The sequence below is a fragment of the Azolla caroliniana genome, unplaced genomic scaffold (genome assembly GCF_043228905.1).
Source record: "Azolla caroliniana isolate FFs.n. ecotype wild unplaced genomic scaffold, voAzoCaro1.0.p SCAF_5, whole genome shotgun sequence".
Taxonomy (NCBI): Eukaryota; Viridiplantae; Streptophyta; class Polypodiopsida; order Salviniales; family Salviniaceae; genus Azolla; species Azolla caroliniana.
The window spans coordinates 4,885,020-4,905,430 of NW_028230440.1; the positions used below are offsets into that span (position 1 = coordinate 4,885,020).

The window sequence follows — 20,411 nt, forward strand, 5'->3', positions numbered from 1 at the left end:
GATGGCACCCCATGTTGAGTGATAAAGATAACAACAAAGCGAATGCAATGTAGTGTAGAGCAAATATAGAAAACAAGGTGGGATCTTGTTTGGGTTCCATATGTTGAGTCATTGAGTGGGTTACCACAATAATATAGACAACCATTGCACTTGATCGGCAAGTTCTTATTAATCCCCCTTCATAAAGAGACACGGAAAACATTTGTTGGAGGAAGAACAACAGCCAAGAAAATTCATGACGTTGCTCTATTAAAATTGTGGCAAAATAAACATGACATGAAAATGGGGCCATCAATTTCAACAATTGTTGTTGAATAAAAAATTCTCTATAAAGTGCCAAAGGTGACTACAACACTTAAATGTGGCATAGACTTAGTTTTGACCTCACTAAATGGAAGGAATAGAAAAATAAACCAGAAAATGCCAAATATAGGAAAAAGATATGGAAACTCAATTAATATTGGTGGGTCAGATTACCCAAGGTTATAACTATACATACATACATACAATTTACAAACAAACAAATATTGGTTTTTGTATAATTATCCAAATAGTTGAACCTACTACTCATCATGGCCCATTGTATGAAGTATACCTCACATGAAACCATGAGTCGTACATGGGAACATACTTAGGGTATGTATGCTATGTCATGGGGTTATGCATGCTACAACATGGGCATTTTCATTCGATGATCATGTGATTATACATAGTAGATTAGCCACTTAATTTGAGAGGCGAGAGTGACCGACTTTTGGAAGAGTGTGTTCTTTCTTTCCATGGTTTATTCATGATCAATGATCCTTTGAAGGCCATCAATGACTCATGGAGGAGAGACACAATGTTGATTTTTGTTTTGATTGTGTTGGCAAGATTTCAGATGATACCCTTGGTAAATCACAATTGGTTTGTTATATACTCTATTTGTCTCATTTCTTTGTCATAGGCTTCACTAGAAATTTTTAATGAGCACTTTGGGTCATTAAAATATATATGCAATTAGTGAAATATTGATACCCATAATTAAATAATTACATAAGAGAATAATTGTGTTTAGCCATTACTAGAGTGATCAGTGTCGTAACTAGATCTATTAACAATGTATTAATGACAAATGACATTAGGCTTGATGCTAATGTAGTATGTTTCTTGTTTTTCATTTCAAATGTGAAGTGTTCAATATGAACTATCCTATTTTATAAATTGGACGAGTCCTTTAATATGCAATCATGCACGATGGACTTGTGACCAACTTTCTTCTTCTTCTTTTTTCCAAAAAAAAACTCCTTCCATTAGTTATAAAATTTTACAAATGAGGCGATTATGTACAAATCCCTAAAGGGACGCGATAGTTCCATCTAATGTGGAAGCCCATTGACTCAAGAAAGGGAGAGGACGACCATTGTTGGACTTGTGACCAACCTTGAGTTTGCCACTACATTTCCCATGTCAATTTATTAAGTATTAAAATATTGGGTTATCATGGATTTGCCTAGGAGAGCGAAACACACTTTAATGCATGAATGAGAAGGTCGCCAAATAGAACTCCATGCAACACATTAAATGTAGCATTTTTGGAAAAACTCATCAAAATATCACCTAATAAACAAAAGCTCAATTGAGACACGCCATCCACTTGGTAGCAAAGATGCTAGGTGTGTGCCACAACATGTTGATACTCCAATGTGGCAGATATTTAATGTTCATCCAATCTTCCCCCATATATCAATAATCTTGCTCCATCCCTCTCATGTTTTTCTCTCAACCTCGTTTGTGCCCCCATCATTTATCCAGCTAGATGCTTCTCATAGACAAAAACTAAATTGTTGTTACTTTGATAAAAGTTTTTATAGTTTTACGTTTACCACATTAATGTAAATAGAGATCATCCTTAGGTGTATGGAGGATTAGGAGATATCCTAGGACACGAGGACAACGTAGGAACTAACTTTACGAGTTCATGGGATTTGGCTAAAAAAAAGGATATAAAATCCTTGTTGGAGGATGCGAGTAAACAAGTCAATCATTAATGAAGAAGTTACCTTTGATTTGAGAGAGAGAAAGAGACAAAGCCCGAATGGATTTATCTCAGTTGGTAAGGTTGCCCAATGGACACCAGGTGGTCATGGGTTCAACCCCGAAATTCCACAATTAGACAACCAAACCTGAAATAAGAGGTGAAATAAGAGATGTCTTTGGAGTAATAGAGAGGTGTCAAACCCAAGATGTAGTGCTAGTAATGTAACGACTTACCACTAGGGTAAGCTAATTACGATAGAACAAAGAGAGAGAGAGAGAGAGAGAGAGAGATCGATCCTCACCAAAGTTCCACTCATGTTCCATAGATCATAATTGGTCTCTCATGGTTGTAAAATCGATATATGTGTGTGAAAGTAGGCCTTCTTTCAAGCATTGGAAGTAAATTCGGTATGTGTATGTGTGAAAGCAAAGGCCTTCTTTCAAGCATTTATTCGTATAGATGTTGTCATGAGAACCTAATATTAGTGTCGTATCCAATTGGGTGTCTCATAACATGCTATGAGAGATAAATAATGAAGCATTGATTGCACAAAACGATGATATAGATGTTGCTATTTGAACAAGGTATTAGCTCCATATCTAATCTCACTCGTCACGAAGCATCATATGATATGAAGGTATTAGTAACAAATCATTGGAACAACAACTACCAATTCAACATAGCTTTTGGAAATTTGTTACTAGCTGCATTTATCAAATATGCTTGTGAGGTTGTTCAATCATATAATATGAGCATGCCTTAGTTGTTGATAGTAGTGCCTTCTTGTCGCTATCAAGAAATTTATGATTGAATTATATTACATAGACACACCCCAATACATATGAACTTAATATACTACCTAATAATCTTAGACAAAAACGCGTTCATCTTGATTTTCGTGCAACCAATTACTTCATATGCTTTTGATGGTGTTCAATCTTTTCACTGTGAACGAAACCCTTAGGTACTCACTCTCCGATGTACTTCTATGTAATTGTATGATCACTCGATCAAAGCCGTTGCCGTAATCACTTGTCTTCATGCGTTTCATCTTCTTCTTTTTGCTACCCAACATATTATATGTAAGAGGCAATAAAGTTTTTGTTCAACATTACGATACTAAGGTACAACCTACCCACGACATACATACATACAAAGGCATATGTATATGTATGTATGTACATATAATATGAGAAGACATGGATGGGATTGGGTTGGGTGGGGTGGGGGAGCCCATTTTATGTATGTATGTATGTATGTATGTACATATGTCTCCGTGTGATGGATGTTTTTGAATGGTGGGCGCGAATTTACTTTAGTGACTGCAGTTTCCATCCTATTTTTGCGAACACATAGTATGTATGTATTATTGTTTATATACATTTATTTATGTATGTGTATGAAAATAGGTTTGAAAAAAATAGAGCAACACCTGCAACGGCTACATAATCAATCCTAATAACAATCAATCATAATAATAGTAGGAGGAAGACAGATGCACAGAGAAAGAGAAAGAGAGAGAGAGAGAGAAAGAGAGAGTTCTTATTTTTAGGACCGTTTACTCTGAGACTTGTTTTCTCTGTCTGTCTCTCCCTTCCCTCCCATCTAGCGAGCTCCGCATCTCGCCATAGCCACACACAACACACACACACACACACACACACACACACACACACACACACACACACACACACACACACAAGCTAGATTAGGTTTATTCGTGCATACAGACCTCTCTTTTCTTCTTCTTCTTCTTCTTCAAACTCTTGCGGAAGAAGGATCTCCGTAGCTGCACTCAAGAACGATCTTCTACCAAAGAAACCCTGTCTTCTCTCCACCTCCTCCCCCCCCCCCCCCCCCCCCCCCCCATCTTCTTCTATTTTGTTTTTTTTTTCACCCGCTCTGTTTGTTCTGTGAAGCTTTACCCGAATCCACCATGTCTACCTCCGCTTCCCCTCCAAGCTCTCGTCCTTCGAAGAGCTCCAAGCGGAATTCTGGCTCTTCTTCTTCTTCTTCTTCTTCTTCGAGGCGCGAGCTTTCTTTCCGTGGTTATCAGAGCAACGCTTCTGGTAAGTTGTCTTCTTCCTGTAGTACATATTGTTTTCCTCCGAATTCTGTACGAATTGTAATGTTTGTCTCCGGACTTTGTCCATATCGTGTTCTTTTGTTTGTTCTTGAATTCTGTACGAACTGCTTAATTCCTGAATTCGGCTTCATATTCCTGAATTCTCTATGAATGGCTTCATTCGGGAGGTGTCTTCTTGTTTGAATTGTCAATTCATTATTTTCGAAAGCATATGAAATCTTTAGTTTACGTCCATTACTTTCTTGTTCTTGGATTCTTTACATTCTCGTTAGTTTTTAAAATAAATCTGTCCGAATGCTTTCTCTACTTTGTATTCAATTTCATTTCATTTCCGTTCGAATTTCGTGGATATATCTCTTATTTCGTAAATTTCCATTGTTTCGTAAAGTTCTATGTTTAATTATGGTTTATTTACTTCTGATTTCTATGTGGATTTGTTTCGTTTTCAGATCGCAATTCTATGGATATTCTTGAATTATGTATCATTTGCTTTCTTTCTCTTCACATGTCACTGACTGGTTTTTTCTTTTCAGAAAACTGTCTTACTATCTTCATTATTATCCTTTCATATTCACCAGGAAGTTGTTGACTTCTTGCTTAACGGTGTCATTTAATGGTTTCTTTCTTCTCATTTGTCTTCTAAATTTCTCTGTTTAATTCAGGCCATTCTAAAGACCCATCTATCCGCGAGAAAATCAGCGATCACAAAGAAAACTCTTCAAACATCACCACGGTGAGCGGACGACCTAGTCTGAATCTCAAGACACCTCCAAAGAAACCATGGGCACACCACTTTTCTAAAGTCTCCACGACAAGTTCACCAAACCCAAGAATCCTAGGGGAAAGGAACAGGTCGTGTTCTCCATTGAGGTCCGGATCACCAAAGGTAAGCACAGATCTTACTCCAAGGGATGAGCAGAAAAAACCACAGTCCACTGTAGATCAGCAAGAAAACTTCACACCGAAGGGGAAAAGTGTCACAGAGCTCTCGAAACGAATTCAGAAATTCCTTGTGGATCAAGAAACACTTTTGGGAGTCACAGATCCTGCAAAAAACGATATAGAAATCATAGGTGTAGCGGATGGGGAGAGAATCCAGGCTTCTCTTTCATCCCCCTATGATCCTTACTGTTCACCTTTTGCTGAGCGTCCTCAGTTCCTGCGTCTCCATGGGACAGTATCTTCAATGGAGACCCCAGAAGTGCCGCATAACACTGTGATGATTTCTGAGTTGGGAGGAGAAATTGCACACAATATTCATGTGATATTAAATCCACTAGTTCCACATGCAGAGGCTGAAAGACAACAGTCAGATTGTATCGAAGAAATTGAAGAAGGAGAGATTGTGGGAGTGAATTTTAGCGAGTCGCCACAGCCAGAGGAAGCAAATGTTCTGCTTGCTGGTGATGATGGTGAAGATGAAAGTATGAAAGGTTCACACCACTTCATCGAAGAAGAACATTCGACTGAGTCACTCAAAGAGAATTCATTTGTTCAGGGAGGAGATTTAGGAATTTCCCCATTAATGCAAACTGAAGAACTGTCTGATAAGGATGAAAACCAGAAACATGAGGAAGAAGCAGCACCACTCCAAGACGATGAAGGAGCCAATGAAGCTCAGGAAACTTTAAAAGAGAAGCTTGAACATTCAATTATATGTGAACTCAGAACGAATAAATCTCAGATGGAAGATGTTGAAGGAGTTTCTTCTGTGGAATATGATGATATTTCAGATGCAGAACTGTGCAAGGAAAGAAGCTATACCAGAGATATCTTGTCTGGTGTTCTACTTCTTTTCTTTATGGCATCAGTTCTCATGGCCTCTGGTAGCCCTGGACTTCTTCCATCATCTCTGAGGAATAACTACATTTCAACTGGTTGGCATGGAAGCAGATTCCATCAACCTTTATCAGTATTTCTTCAGAACTTTGAAGCTCTTTGGAGTGAAGAGCAGATATCTCTCTCTGTGGATGCACGCATGGCCATAGAAGATGCCAAAAATATCTACAGAAACATGAAAAACTTAACTGATTGGAAAGAACAGATCTATATCCGTGCTATTGAAGGTGGGAAAGATGTATACAGGCTCATGAAAACCTGGACTGATCAAGCCATTAGTGAACTTCACCTCCAATTTGAATTAACGTCCCACGTTATGGTCGAATGGTGGCGGAAAGCCAAGGATTCTGAATTTCCTGAAGGTAGAGCTCAACAATTTGAGTGGATGAAAGAGTATGATTTCAGCAATGAGGAATGGATGAATGAAGAAGAAGCAAATGCAGAGATTGTACTGAATGACTGGGAATTACTTCACGAGTTTGATTTACAGGAAGCAAACAAACTCTTTCGAGGGTCTGTATCCGATAGCGTATGGAATGATCTTCAAAAGAATGTCACTCGCTTGAGTGATATGTCTGCAGTGAAAGGTGTTTTGGAGGGTTTAATGAAGCTGAAAGGAGGGAGAACTGAGGAGGATAGGATGGAAGTTTTACAATATTTCTGGGAGTATGCAAGGTTGGCTTCTCATGTTGAAGAAGAATATCTTTCATTACACACAGGAGATCATGAAATTATCAAGGAATCCCTTTATGAAACAGATTCTCATGTTGACGAAGAATATCTTTCAATACACACAGTAGATCTTTCATTACACACCGGAGATCATGAAATTATCAAGGAATCCCTTTATGAAACAGATGAAATAGATATTATTGTTGAAGTGGCTCCTGAGGTATCTCAGAGTTCAGAAACAGAATCTGAGTTCTCTGGTAATGCTGAAATCCTGGAAGATGTAGAACTCAATACAGAACGCTTCTCTAAGAATACCACGGATGGAGAAGAAGCAACACACTGTGATCTTTCTGAGGACTGTCATTTTGATCTCTCTGAGAAACATCATCTCTCTGAAAAATCTCATCTCGAACTTTCAAAGGAGGATGTTCACTCTGATGTTCTTACAGCTGAAGAGGGGTACAGTGCTCCATCAGAAGAAACATCAACAGAAGAAGTTATGGAGCAGTACCTTGCATCAGTGACTTCTGAAGCCACAGCAATTTTATCTGAGGAAGTTGAAACTGGTAAAGAGGTGATGCCAATAGTAACCAAAAATGGCGTTCGGAAGACATTCATTACTCAAATAAATTTCTCTGCAAAATCTATCATTGCAGTTGCCATCACCACCCTATTGACCATAGGTGTGACTCTAATATTCTGGGGACGCAAATTCAACCTTTACAATGGAACCTCAGTGGTGACTCCACCGATGCCAATATCAGGTGTGCAGTTCCTAAAGAAGACACGACAACAGCAACATGAAAGCATCACAGCAAATAATAATGCATTGCGGGAGCGTTACAAAGACATTTCCTCAAATGATTTAAGAGCAGAAGAGGTATCGACCAGCTTGAAAGTTGAGCATCATGGTGGAGAGAAGGTCACCATGATTGAGGAATTGAATGGGAAGTTTGCTTCTCTGCTTCGATCTCCCGAACCAAGCTCTCGACAACAGCGGAATAGCCCACACCATGTGAGAGAGGATGAAGACTTGATTAGAAGTCCCCTTCCTGTTTCCACTAGTGCACATTCTCCATATGGAAGCTTCACAACCTACACGCTCTTGTCCAAGAAAGAGGTAACAGCAATTGTTGGCTGGTTTTCTATGACATTTTCATGCACCGATTCATTGTTTCTATCAAATTTGCAATGATTTGATTCATCAACATTGTTTCTATCAAATTTGCAGTCATTTGATTCATAAATATATCCGGATTGACTCCTTGTTTCTTACACATCTATTGCAAGCTGCAATTCATTCATGAGCATGCACTTTCAACTCATCGATTGATTCTGGTAGCACAAATTTCTAATGTATCAATTTATTTACTTTTTTACAGGGCCAGACAGTGGAGTCAAAGTTGACCCCCGTCAGAAGATCAAGCCGCCTCCGTAACCAAGAACCCACCTCAGTGCAACGACGTATTGCCATCTCCCCGCCATGATGGGCAAGATAGAGATGATCATATTGAATTTGCTCTTGCTGAACAATTACTTCTTGTTCTGCTCTACTAGTATTTTCTTTTGTTTTAGTTTGGTGTGTTTTTCCAAGTTGACAAAACAACAGCCCATGATGGTCTTGTAAGTCAGTAATATCTAATGTAGATTTCCGTGCTTGGTTTGATTTTTTCTCTCCTTCTCTTCTCTTTTTCTTGATACCATTTAAATGAAGCATGCTTTTGAGAGAAAATTCTCTGTTAATGTAGAAAAGCCTGAAGCTTAGCTTTCTTTACTTTGTTGCACTGAAAAGCATGAATCTTATATAAGCTTGCTAAATACAAGCCAAGGGTTCTTCTCATTGTGGCAATTTTTCACTTTGATATAATGGTATGGTGATTCTTTGCCTAGCCTAACGAACTATAGCTATTATTTATAGTTTTCCATGCGGAGAGATCAAGTATATCCACTTCAACCCTTCATATTATTTTCTCAACTAATGATGTCAGAGTGAGGCACAAATGTTGAGGGCTTTTCTAACAAAACTGACATGTACAATCCTTTTAGCATCCAATTCTGCATTATTTAGTATTGGTAACATGCATATCAATGTGATGGACAGGATGAGATACAAGAGAATGAAAAATTCCGTATGTGTTTGCATGAGAAAAGGGAGGGAAAGTAAGTCTTCACTCAAAATAGTTCAGCATATTACATCTATGTGATGGTATTGGTAACATGTGCACCAATGTGGTGAGGTTGGGGTTTGGCGGGATTGGTGAGAAGAGTACCTGTTTACAATACTATATCTAGTAACACAGGAAAATAGGAAACAGGAAACAGAAAAGTAATACATCACCTCGGGATTGGTGAGAAGAGTACCTGTTTACAATACTATATCTAGTAACACAGGAAGATAGGAAACAGGAAACAGAAAAGTAATACATCACCTCTTCAAAGGCTCTTTATTGACATAATGGGAGTTCAAATATTGCAGAATGAAAGATTCAACATATATTTGGCTTGCCCATTTGTGTCTTTGGAATCTGGAACCTCAAGAATGATAAACACCTCTTTTTCTAATAGCAGCTTATATCCAAAATGATCATTAATGTTATGTATACTACATTACCATGACGGTATATATCATATAATGTTTTTTATCTCAATGATCTTCTACAGGAAAGGCTCCCGTATGCAAGCTTTCAAGCCGCTTTCTACGTTGAAGTTCTCTCTCTATAGCACGTTTCTTTGCAGCCTCCTCATCAAATTTTTTAATAGGAAACCATTCTGGTAGTTCAAAATCTAGCCAAGCTTTTGTTTTTGTTACACTGGTGACAATATCTGTTGATATTCTAGATGTAGGTTCTGTCTCTTTATCAACCTTGGTGAGAAAATGCCGTAATCTGTATTCAGCTACATGAAGTGAAGCCAATTGAATTCCTGTGCCCACTGTCGCAAATACAATTGCAGTTGGTAAAGCCCTGGAAGGGCCACCTGTAATGAGTGAGACATGCTCATGTTAGAACTTGATCCAAATCATACACATATTTAAGGCTACTTTGTTGAGTTTAGACAAACATTAGAACTAATTTTGAAAAATATAGGGACTATTAAATAAAGCTAACCAGGATTTGGTAATAGTTTTTGTTGCTTTTGTACAACATTGTAATTGTACATTTACCCAGTACAATAACAGATGTTCGTATGCATATTATGTATGTAATAAGTTCAAGTTGTAAGAGAATAAAAAAACAAAGGTCATTTCTCTCCCTATCTTCTTATTGCTCAAAGGTCATTTCTCTGTTTCAGGAGAAGCACGGTTTCTTGCAACTATGTCTTCTAGATCTTTATTTTTAACTCATCAAAACCCATATAATAGCAGCACTTCATGTTATGAGGCACTGTTCGGCTTTTAATGTTTCACTCTATGGAATTCACAGCACCTCATTATGTTTGAAAATGTTACATGAAGAAAGATGAGAATGTTTCCTTCTTAATGATTAGCACTAACCATGAATCCTGCCAAGAAGAGCACCGCTTGCAAGCCCTCCAAGAAAAAAATTTGCCCAATCATCTGGATCAGCAGCTCTAAGTTCACGTGTCAACTCTTGAAATCCTTCAGTTTTACACAAAACATTTTGCAAATCAGGAACTTGATTGGACATATTATTCGCCTAAAACTAGGAATTCACAGTATAAAATTGAAGCTCTGTTGGGTAGCTAGATAAAGCAAATATATGGTTTAATAACTGATGAATTTTGTATCTATACCACAAAAACAGCACGTGGCTATGGCACAATTGATTCCAGCTGATGTAAACCAACGTAGAGGGGGTTGTCTTTTATAAATTCCAATGCCTACACCAGCTACTGAGCCAATTGCAGCTGAATAAAATCCAAAAAGCGATTTTTGTGAGTTTTCAAGCACTTGACTTGCCAAGTCGGGTCCATGTTTATAATTGCAGTGGTTTACCAATTACATTTTATGCTATTACAGAAGTCACACGTGCCAGTTACAAGAGTATAAAAAATAATATCAAGAATGAGTTGACCAAAGCAATGTGTTGTATTTGACCATAGATTGAAATTGTTTTTGGCTATCAAAACACTATAGTGAACTGAAATTTAGAAACACAAGCAATATCATTAACAATCATTCCGGATGGAAACCAAATCTGAACAATGGAGACAAAGAAGGCTGAATTTCTATCAGTCAATCAATCAGCCAACCCTGAATTATATGTACCACAAGAGATTGTCCATTACAGTTAAAATGATGGTTCTAATCTCGAATTGAGCTGAGCTGTTTTTTTAAATGTTTTTATAGCAAGAAAAGAGCAAATTTTCATCGAAACACAGAAGAAGATGAATAATCACATAAAAATTTACGGTTAAAAATTTATGCTTTCTAATCTCAGATTGAGTCTGTTCTTGTACTAAGAAAGCAGCATGTTTGGAGTGAAGCATAGTGAGAACTCAAAAGATTCTTTCATAGACTCCAAAAAAACAGAAGAAGATGAGGAAGGACCTCTGGCGATTTGAAAATCAAAATAAAAACATGGATCAAGAAAACCAAATTTGAAGACACCTTGAAAAATGTCTACCAAAGAATGAGGTGCAGCTAAAAATAAAGCTTTGGATCTCTAATTGATTTGTTTCTACTGCTTAGAGAAATTCACATTCTAATAAAGAAGAAGTGATTAAATAAAACAAATTTATCAAAAGATCAAAAAATTCTCTTCTGAATTATACATGGCAAAATAAAACACATGAGAAGAAGGAAGATGCTTCTTCAGAGAATCAAATCAAGCCGAAACACAATACTAGAAGAAATTGATGTTACAATCACAATCAGAAAATCCGGCCCCAGAGAATATATACAGAACCGAAACTCGACAGCACAAGGAAACGATTTCACAGAAGATTCGTACACAAGAGGAAAAGAAAACGAAGAAGAAGAAGAAATGCAATTCTGAATGGCGAAACAAAATTGTAACAAGAGAAAGGAATAACCTGCACAGAGAGAGCGAGAAACGATACGAGCAGGCCATCCCTGGCCTCCTTGATAGTCCAGAGGTCTTCCTGCGGGACTGATTCCATGACTGCGTGGAGGAGGACTCCATGCCTGGTGAACCTTTCCATCATCTGTTCCTGTTCCTGTTCCTGTTTCTGCGTCTGCTCTGTCCATGATCGAGAACACGGAGAGAATTTCAGTGGGCCAGCTCCGCCACGAAGAAGAAGAAGAAGAAGAGGAGGAGGAGGAGGAGACGAAATAAAGGTTAAGGAAATTATAGGAGATACCCTTACTCACTTTTCCAAATTCTTCTCATCGTTCGGACGCACCGGATGTCCACCTAATGTCTCCGATTCTTATCTGCATCTCTTGTGATGATATATATATATCCATCCATATTCACAAGCTAATTGACACTACCCAATTTAATTAATGTCGCCAATTCATATCTCCATGTCTTGTGATGATATATGCATACATATTCACAAGCTTAATTGACACTAGTTTCCGTTGATGTCATTCCTAATCGTTGATCCTTGGTAGCCCATTCATATGTCATTGGGCATCACATCACAACAAATTACTTACCCATGCTAGAGTTAATGTTTCATTAATACCTTTTATCCAATTGTTATTAGACGCATCCCTTTCTCTTCTTCATTTGGCATATAGTACTAGTGGAAGCATTTGTTTTTTTTTTGTTTGCTTTTTTTTGTATTATGTAGACATGGCTAATGCAAGAGTTGTATGCCAAACTTCTCCAAAGAAATTACCTCAAGCTCAATTTATAATTAGTTTTATAATGAACAAAAAATCAAGCCTATTGCTTGAGACTCAAACATTCAATGACATCATAAAGCAAAAGCTATCACTAAAACAACACAAACATAAATTTGAACTTCTAAAGTTGAAACTAATACTCATGTGAATTTACACTTTCATCAAGGTTTGGTATTTCTAAATGAAGAAGGTAGTGATCAAAAGGCATTCTTGAATAAGATAGTATATTTTGGTATGGCAACAAAGGCTAGACTTTGAAAGACTTGGAAGCTTAGTATATTTCAGACTCCCTAGAAATGAACATGAGCATGAATACATCCCATGATTGAGTTCAAGCTTGGGACTAGGCTTGGTCTATCCATTGACTCCTTGACTAGGCCACAAATTGAGTTTCACACTACATTTTTATTGTTTTGTTTAATAGCCTATTGAAATGTCAAACAAAAAAGAGTTTGTTAACTAAGTATAGATTTTTATGATATACAACATTAAAGCTGGGAAACAGTGGTGCACAAACAGGTGAAACCATAACACAAATATACAATATATTAGACACTATGTACGAATCCCAATTACGAAACATTACGGTAGTACTTGCAATCATAAGTAAGCTGAGGTAATAACATATACTTCGTGCAAAAGGCTCATGAGGTTGAAATCTAGCAAAACTTCGAAATTACAATGTTAATTTTCGTGAATAGTCATTTCCTACAGATGGCAAAGTACTTTCCTAGGCAATAGTCATTTGCTCCATCATTGATCACAAGAATTCTACAAAGAAAATGGCTTGGGAACAAGGTTTATTATGTAGAAAATTCCAATCAATGCAAGAGATGACTAGCAAAAGAATGTGTTCAACAAACAAATACAAAAAATTGTAACCAATTAACCACCTATAAACACACAAATGAGGAAAAAACCGAATATTAAATCAACAGTGCTGATATTTTCCCTTACACTCCACTCGAAAGTTTTTTATCATATGCCAGGTGACTTCCCCCATGACAATTTGAGAACCTTTTGTATATAATAAACACACTAGATATTGCCATGAAGCAGTTTTACAAAACAGATCCCCTTTCTTTTCTACAAAATTCTCCATTTCTCTTCATCAAGCTCCTTTCTGTCTAATATAGCAAAAAGGCACATAATGTAGAAGCTTTGCTTTTCGTATCCTGAGGATCATTCACAACATCACATTCCCAAAGTGTTTCAGGCAACTTCTAGTATATCTTTAAGATACAGAAAGAAGTTTTAGAACATGTTGAAAAGCCAGACAAATTTGCCACCTGTAGAATCAAGCCAGATAGTTGTATATCTGTGGGTTTCCTTTGTCCCTTTCCAGATACTCTCTATCAATCAAGCTCTCTATCCTTTTCTTCAAGTCTGCGGGCTTTATTGGAAATTTGAGCTATAGACAACCAAACAATAATAAAGCTCGTTACATAAGCATTTACGGCAATACATCACCCACAGAATAATCTAAATCCAAGAAACCCGAAAAATGGACGCACAACCTGTTGGAAGAGCTCAGTTATCAGCAAAGTATGGCTCAGAACCTTTCTTGTCTTCATGATGCGAACTATCGCAGCATCTATCTGCAATGAGACCCACGTAACTTTCAAACCATTTCATAAAACAAAAATACTCTTAATCAGGAATTCTTCATTATGATTTTTGATTACCTGATACTGTCTATCCTGAAAGACCCTTTCTGTTGTACTTGTATTTTCTTCAATGGTTTCTTTCAGCTGAATGGCATTGACCTACATCCATAAAAGAAGTTCAGTTATAATGCTGATCTTCAACATGGGACACATTGCCTTAAAAAGCAGAGAGATCATTGCTTATGCCTTTATTCGGAAAAGGGGGGCAACGAAATCTTCATTGAAAGCAAAGGAATCTTCATCCTCAACATCTCTTCCTTTAGGTTCCTGCAAAAAGCACAGAAGGTAATTAGAGCATGCTAACAGCTTCGACCTCACGATTCTTGACAACTTTAGTCATTCATCCTTGAAGCTGCAAAGTAAAAGGACTACAATATCATGGAAGCAGATCAAATATGCTAAGATAACAACACATGGAATGTATAAAAAACATCTTACCTTTCAAATTAATTATATGCGTTCAAATTTTATACCTTTGTCAAGACTCTAACTTTCCCACAGGCTAAAGACTGAAGAGTTCTGCGAAGCTCTTTGTCCTCAATGGCTGTAGTGTCTTTGATTTCTTGGAAACTTAGCCTATCAACACTATTGAACAGCATCAATACCACTGTCTACACATGCAGACAGAAATCAGCACAAACATTCGAAAATCTTCGCAATGATATAAACAAAGCTTTTGAATATATGTACATACCTGGAAAAGCGATACTGATAGTTCTTTCTTCCCCTTGGGATAATCAGCTTTCAAAACACAATGACCCAAAGAGTTCTGCCACATAAGCCTACGCCCACTATGCTTGCTTAGATAGAACTCTTTAAAAATGTCCTGCATCCAAATAAATAATGATCAATGCACTAAAAACTTCAATACAACAAAACCATATGGCTGTTACCAAATGGCATCCCCAAAATACCTCCTTTTCAGGATAATGACTTTGATTTCCCTTCTGTAACTTTATACTTCAGATTTTGAACGTAATTGTCATATGAGAAGCATTACTTTTCTTTCCCATCATTTTCAGAAGACCATCTTGCAACTATCTAATGTGGTGGACAATGAGACATTAAAGGCAATCTAGTTATGTTTCGTACAGAAACCAACAGAGATTATGATAATGATAAAATTGTTATGTTACATTGATTGGATGCAGAATGTAACTAGAGCCAAAGTTAACAGACATTCCAGGACATTTTAAAATTTACATCAACTTTCTCAACACTAAGATTATGCCATTAATCTAGTGTTTCAAACCTTAATTTAGTGAATGGTCTCCTCTTTCAACAAATTTATTGTCATCGTCACTATAAATTCACAATATAATGGCATGTCATTCACATATTGTACTATAAAGTGAGTCAGTGAGGATTGTCCTTGTAATTTAAAAAAGTAACCAAATAGAATGCAGGCACTACATTTATGTCACCATATTTAGTGGCTCCCATATATTACTTATGTATATTAAGATATAACCAAGTGGCCCTTCCAATACCTATAATGTTGTCTCCCACAACACATAACCCACCATATTTCCAGCTAGATTCAAGAAAAGTCACATTGGAAAATATCCACTTACCACGTGTGCACTAAACACGCAAAGGTCTTACCTGATACACATTAGATTCGTGAGGTAGCCTAACTTCCATAGGTGGGTATGTTGGCCAGTACCTTCAAGATAAAGCAAAACTAACAGTTAGTAAGAAATGACATTGCAATGGGTGAGATAAATGCATCGAATTACATTGAAAATCATCAACAATTAAAACAAAAACTGCTTCTAGAATACTAAGAAAATACATATCCTAGATCAGTTTATCACATGGCTTCTGGCACCTTACCCAGTTGTTAATACATGCACACTCATCTCAATGCCAGGAGGTAACTTGGTTCTAGCTTGCGAAGACTGCTTAAAAGACTCATTAATTTCCTTTGAGAGTTCAATATCCTGATACAGAAAGATGATGTCACATCTCCTGAACTGTGAATATATCCCTGAAGGTAATAATTTGTTAAGCTAGCTTACTTTGAACATGCCTTCCAGTTTATTTGTGAATTGGCTACCACATTCTGTTTTGAGCTGTAGCAGTAACAAGGCCATTTTACATATCCAACCCAATAAAAAACATTATGCAACACAGTGATGTGGAAAAACACAAGAAAACCAAGTGACCTTGGAAATCATTGACTTCTCAGCATCAATGGATGCACTTTTCCCTAGAAGGAGCCTTTTTGCCAGATCCTTCTTATAGAATGCTTCAAATACATCTTTACCCTAGTAAACACAAGCAAAAGTATAGTCAACAGTCTCTGTAACTGTTAAAAACACTAACAATGCAGGTATCATTAAATTCTGTATTATATAGGTTCTAACCTGTATAAATCTGAACAATATAAGCACTCTATCCAAGGTACTTTCGAGCTCCTCTTCAGATGTACCTTTATTACCAGCCCTCAGCTTGGCATCGATGAACTTTGCAATTAGTTCTGCTGGTCGATTCTGCATTGCATGTTAAAATGAGAGAAAACAATGGTTAAGAACCTAGACCAATCAGGAAACAACCATAATGATTCAAGCAGCACCTGACGCAAATTGATAAGGTGTTCAAATGCATCCTTAATAGCATTGGCAAAAGCTTCATTTTTGGAGAAGCTCTCCTCCCAAACCATATCAAGACGGGCTTTGAAATCTAGAAGCCATGAAACCATGTCTTTGTCTTTTTCATCATCCATAATAACACCATTACCAGAGGCCTTAATGTATGCACTTAGTGATTGTTTAAGCAGCTCTAAAGCTCCAACCCTTGAGAACAAGTTATGCATTCGTTGAAGGTCAGAAATCCGATTTGCATCCATCAGCATACTAAATCCCTGTGTGATGAAGTTTCATATAAAATTAGCTGGATTCCAGTGTATGTGAAAATTTCAAAAATACCCCAGAATCGTTCTTTATTTTCCCAAATCCCTGAGTCATTATTTCTCCAAAAAACCCTTGGAGAACGCCACACAGGGAGAAAAAGTTGAAATTTTGCTCAAATAACACATGCTTCTTTTGTCTTGACAGGAGCATTTGGGGAAATAATGAAAACGCAAGGCACAGGAAAGTAAAGAAAAACTCAGGGGTAAGTCAAGAGTTTTCCCCTACATAGGATACCTATAGTAGCTGACCTTATCCAAAATGACTGATGTGTGGCGTTCAAGGAGCTGTTTTTCAGCAGTAGCAACTAAAGCCTTACGAGTAGTAGCATCCAAGTAGACCAAGCATCGCTCATGCTCTTCATGTAATCTGACCTGTATGTATGAGATTACTTTAAGAAATCAGAAACCTTTTCAGACACTCGATTGTTGCAAAATAACAATGAGCATTTCTAACCTCAACATGCTTGAGATAATCCGGTACATCTGTCTGTTGCATAAATCGAGTTCCTTCTGCAGCATAGAAGTCTGATGTACAAGAAATGAAGGGTTTTTCGAAGCTCTCCACATAAATACTCAAAGCACTGAACATTCGAAGAAGGTGTTTTAAGAGGGTCCGATCAACAGTCTCACCCAGTCTGTCTCAAGCCATCTACCGATGTCAAGATGGAACCATTGCCACATCAACAAGCTAGTATTAAAACAAGCAAATGTGCATATGGAATATACCTTTCTTTTTCAATGACTTTTAGTAGACCATTCACCGTCTTCTGCTCAACTTCTGAGCATAACGCCAAGTGCTTGCGGAAGAGTTGTAGACCCATATCCCATAGTGACCTTGCATTTGAAGCCTGTATCACATATGTTCGATCCAAATATAGCGCTATGCTACGGATCATCAACATCTGGTCACAATGATCATGCCAGCACTTTTCAACAAGTGATAGAAAGACCACGGCATCCGGACTTTGACCAACTAAAGATTGCAGTTTGTTAGCTATGTGCATCTCACATTCTTGCTGAAGCCGATTATAGAGATTGCTTGCCATTTTGTGCACGCATAAGTCCTCGACTGCCTGCAAGAAAATCAGTCAAATTGAAAATTTATGAATATCCAAATTTTACACTGTAAAAGCACTCAAACTACTCCGAATTCCTTACTCGATAAAGTTCCTCTAAACTGCATGATACAGGCTGCTTTAAATGTATGGCAGTAACTGCTTCCCGTATTTTAGCCCATGTTACCTCTTCAAAATTTGTTGGAAGCTTTGGTTTGTCTAAAAGAAATACAATATATCAGAAAATTGTAATACAGACACAATGTATAAATATATTAAGAATTTAAAAAATCTTAATCTTCACTGATCAATCATCAATGCATTATTCAAGTAGACATGGTTTTTACATTGCTTCAACCTAAGGAACTGACTATAGTGAGCAAGAATGCCATTCACATTGGAAAGAGTGTCATTAGTGAAAGATTGATACTCATTACCATAAATGTGCAAGTAACACTCAGAAGCAATTAAGCAAGTAGACATGGGCTAAATATTACAAAATAAAAGATACACCTAAAATTTACATAACTATAAGTTTCCAGATGTCTATCACACATGATCTGACATGCACAAAAAATTTGAGCACTATCATTTTCAATCCTCTCTTCTTGTGAATTATGCCATTATGTAGATTATTTGCACAAAACAGAAAAATACAATCCATTTAATTTCCACACTCTGCTAATAATACATAGATAACAAAAGTGGTTAGTATATGACACTTGAGTTCTAATTTGGAGCAAACTTCATATTCAAAACTTTCATTGAACAACTTCTTTAAGTTTTTCAAATTTGTTTTAAATGTTTCCATTTTGATGTGGTAATTGGGAATAGAAAATGTCCAGACCACCATGTAATGCAAATTATAAGAAAAAACAAAAAACTTTTTAGGATTTCTGTAGAAAGACTATACTTTTTCTGATTTTGGTTCCTCTATAAAGGTTTCTAACTGGCACCTAGAAAAATTCAAGCAGCTACTTTGCTGAATGATGGCACCTTGCATTAGCAGACTATTCCTACCATAACATGACCTTATCGGGATGCATTGCAAATTTACTGGAATTTGCTAGTAACATTTCCAGATTCAGCTGGATATTGTTCCCGTCAATAATATTTCCAGCTGAGTACAAAGTTTAGTATAAACTTTCATATATTCCCTACGTTGAATTTTGTTTCATAACCAGAAAAGTTTTCATTTCTGACAGAACGTGCACATATATTCCCAAGCACTAGGATTCTAGACCACTTTCAGCACACTGATTAATTAACCCCTAACAAAGATCAATTTTAGAAAGAACTCACCTTTGAAAGGTTTGATGACTAATCGTTTCGGTTGAGGAGGAGTGGCCTTCTTTCGTGAGAGATTTGCAGCAGTTCCAGAAATAGACGAGGATCCAGATAAACCTTCTGCCTTCATATCCATGAGGATATCCTCTGGACCGTTGTCTCCTACACCTGCGGAAGGATTGAAGAGTTGTGCACCATCAGATCTAGGGTTAAGGCCATCAGGCAAATTTTGATGCTGTTGTTGTTGTTGTTGTTTAGGTTTCTTGATCATTGTGTCGTTATAAGAGTCCGAGGCTGAGGGGACCGTGATGGCGGAGGAGGAACTGAAGCTAGTTGAAATCTGGCTTAATGGCCTCTTCGGATGAGACATGGGAGGGAAGGCCTGGCATCTATCTGACAATTTCCTCTCCTTCTACTGCCTTCCTTCTCTGTTTCTTTAGGTTCTACCTTCCCTCTGCTTCCTTTTCTTGTTTCTGCTTCCACTCAAACTCTCACTCTCACTACTTCCTTTTTGTTGCTTCTGCGCTCTTCTTGCTTCCCTTTCCGTCGTCTTCCTGTTAGGACATCTACGTCTGTAACTATCTCTGCTTTTACTTCTTTCACTATCTCAGTTTCAGCTTCCGTTTCTAATTATTCTTTTCCTTCTCCGGTTCCTATGCAGGGATACGTCTGCGCTTCTGCTTCGTTTTCTGCTTCTTCCGAGGAGATATTTCTGTGCGAGGAGGAGCTGGAAGGAAGAAATCTAAAGGAAGAAGAACAACCAAGAAAGAAAGCGCGTCCTTTCCTGCTTTTCTGTCAGTTTCCTTCTCTGTCTCCCTCTCTCTCTCTCTCTCTCTCTCTCTGGACTCTGCTATTTTTCCTTCTCTCCTACCTGTTGTGAGTCGTCTGTTTCTTCTTCTGCTGCTGCTGCTGCTGCTGCGGAGACACTTCTGTGGGAGGAGGGGCTTCGCCCCCGATCGGCCGATCGAAGTAAAGAAGAGAAGAAGAAGAAGAAGAAGAAGAAGAAGAAGAGAAAGAGGAGGAGACGGTGCATAGCCTCTCACAGTCCACTTTCCAAATATCCCCAACGATGCCCTTCCCTTCGGTTCTCAGTAT

General features: G+C 37.6%; 3 protein-coding genes across 4 annotated transcripts; 1 reads left to right on the forward strand and 2 right to left on the reverse strand.

Annotated features, from left to right (window-relative positions):
- The first annotated feature begins 3,910 nt into the window (after window positions 1–3,910).
- On the forward strand, window positions 3,911–8,268 carry LOC147863817 (uncharacterized). The gene is made up of 3 exons (XM_087319597.1): window positions 3,911–4,089; window positions 4,769–7,737; window positions 8,000–8,268. The coding sequence occupies exons 1-3, from the start codon at window positions 3,957–3,959 to the stop codon at window positions 8,102–8,104; spliced, it is 3,207 nt and encodes a 1,068-aa protein (XP_087175723.1). The 5' UTR covers window positions 3,911–3,956; the 3' UTR covers window positions 8,105–8,268.
- A 779-nt stretch (window positions 8,269–9,047) lies between these two features.
- Window positions 9,048–11,859, reverse strand: LOC147863818 (uncharacterized). The gene is made up of 4 exons (XM_087319157.1): window positions 11,613–11,859; window positions 10,371–10,484; window positions 10,111–10,215; window positions 9,048–9,593 (listed from the first exon to the last, which is right to left on the reverse strand). Exons 1-4 carry the CDS (start codon window positions 11,785–11,787, stop codon window positions 9,262–9,264), a joined length of 726 nt encoding a protein of 241 aa, XP_087175283.1. The 5' UTR covers window positions 11,788–11,859; the 3' UTR covers window positions 9,048–9,261.
- Window positions 11,860–13,301: 1,442 nt separating this feature from the next.
- LOC147863819 (cullin-4-like) lies at window positions 13,302–20,295 on the reverse strand. 2 transcript variants are annotated; one of them, XM_087319488.1, is made up of 18 exons: window positions 19,332–20,295; window positions 18,133–18,248; window positions 17,701–18,047; window positions 17,429–17,609; window positions 17,224–17,346; window positions 16,639–16,926; window positions 16,430–16,555; window positions 16,229–16,330; window positions 16,082–16,135; window positions 15,897–16,003; window positions 15,666–15,726; window positions 14,755–14,886; window positions 14,534–14,671; window positions 14,247–14,327; window positions 14,079–14,159; window positions 13,911–13,991; window positions 13,683–13,804; window positions 13,302–13,568 (listed from the first exon to the last, which is right to left on the reverse strand). In XM_087319488.1, the coding sequence occupies exons 1-17, from the start codon at window positions 19,684–19,686 to the stop codon at window positions 13,691–13,693; spliced, it is 2,487 nt and encodes an 828-aa protein (XP_087175614.1). In that variant the 5' UTR covers window positions 19,687–20,295; the 3' UTR covers window positions 13,302–13,568; window positions 13,683–13,690. The 2 variants fall into 2 exon arrangements, with proteins under 2 accessions (XP_087175614.1, XP_087175613.1); XM_087319487.1 differs by having other exon boundaries at window positions 13,302–13,804.
- Window positions 20,296–20,411: the final 116 nt, after the last annotated feature.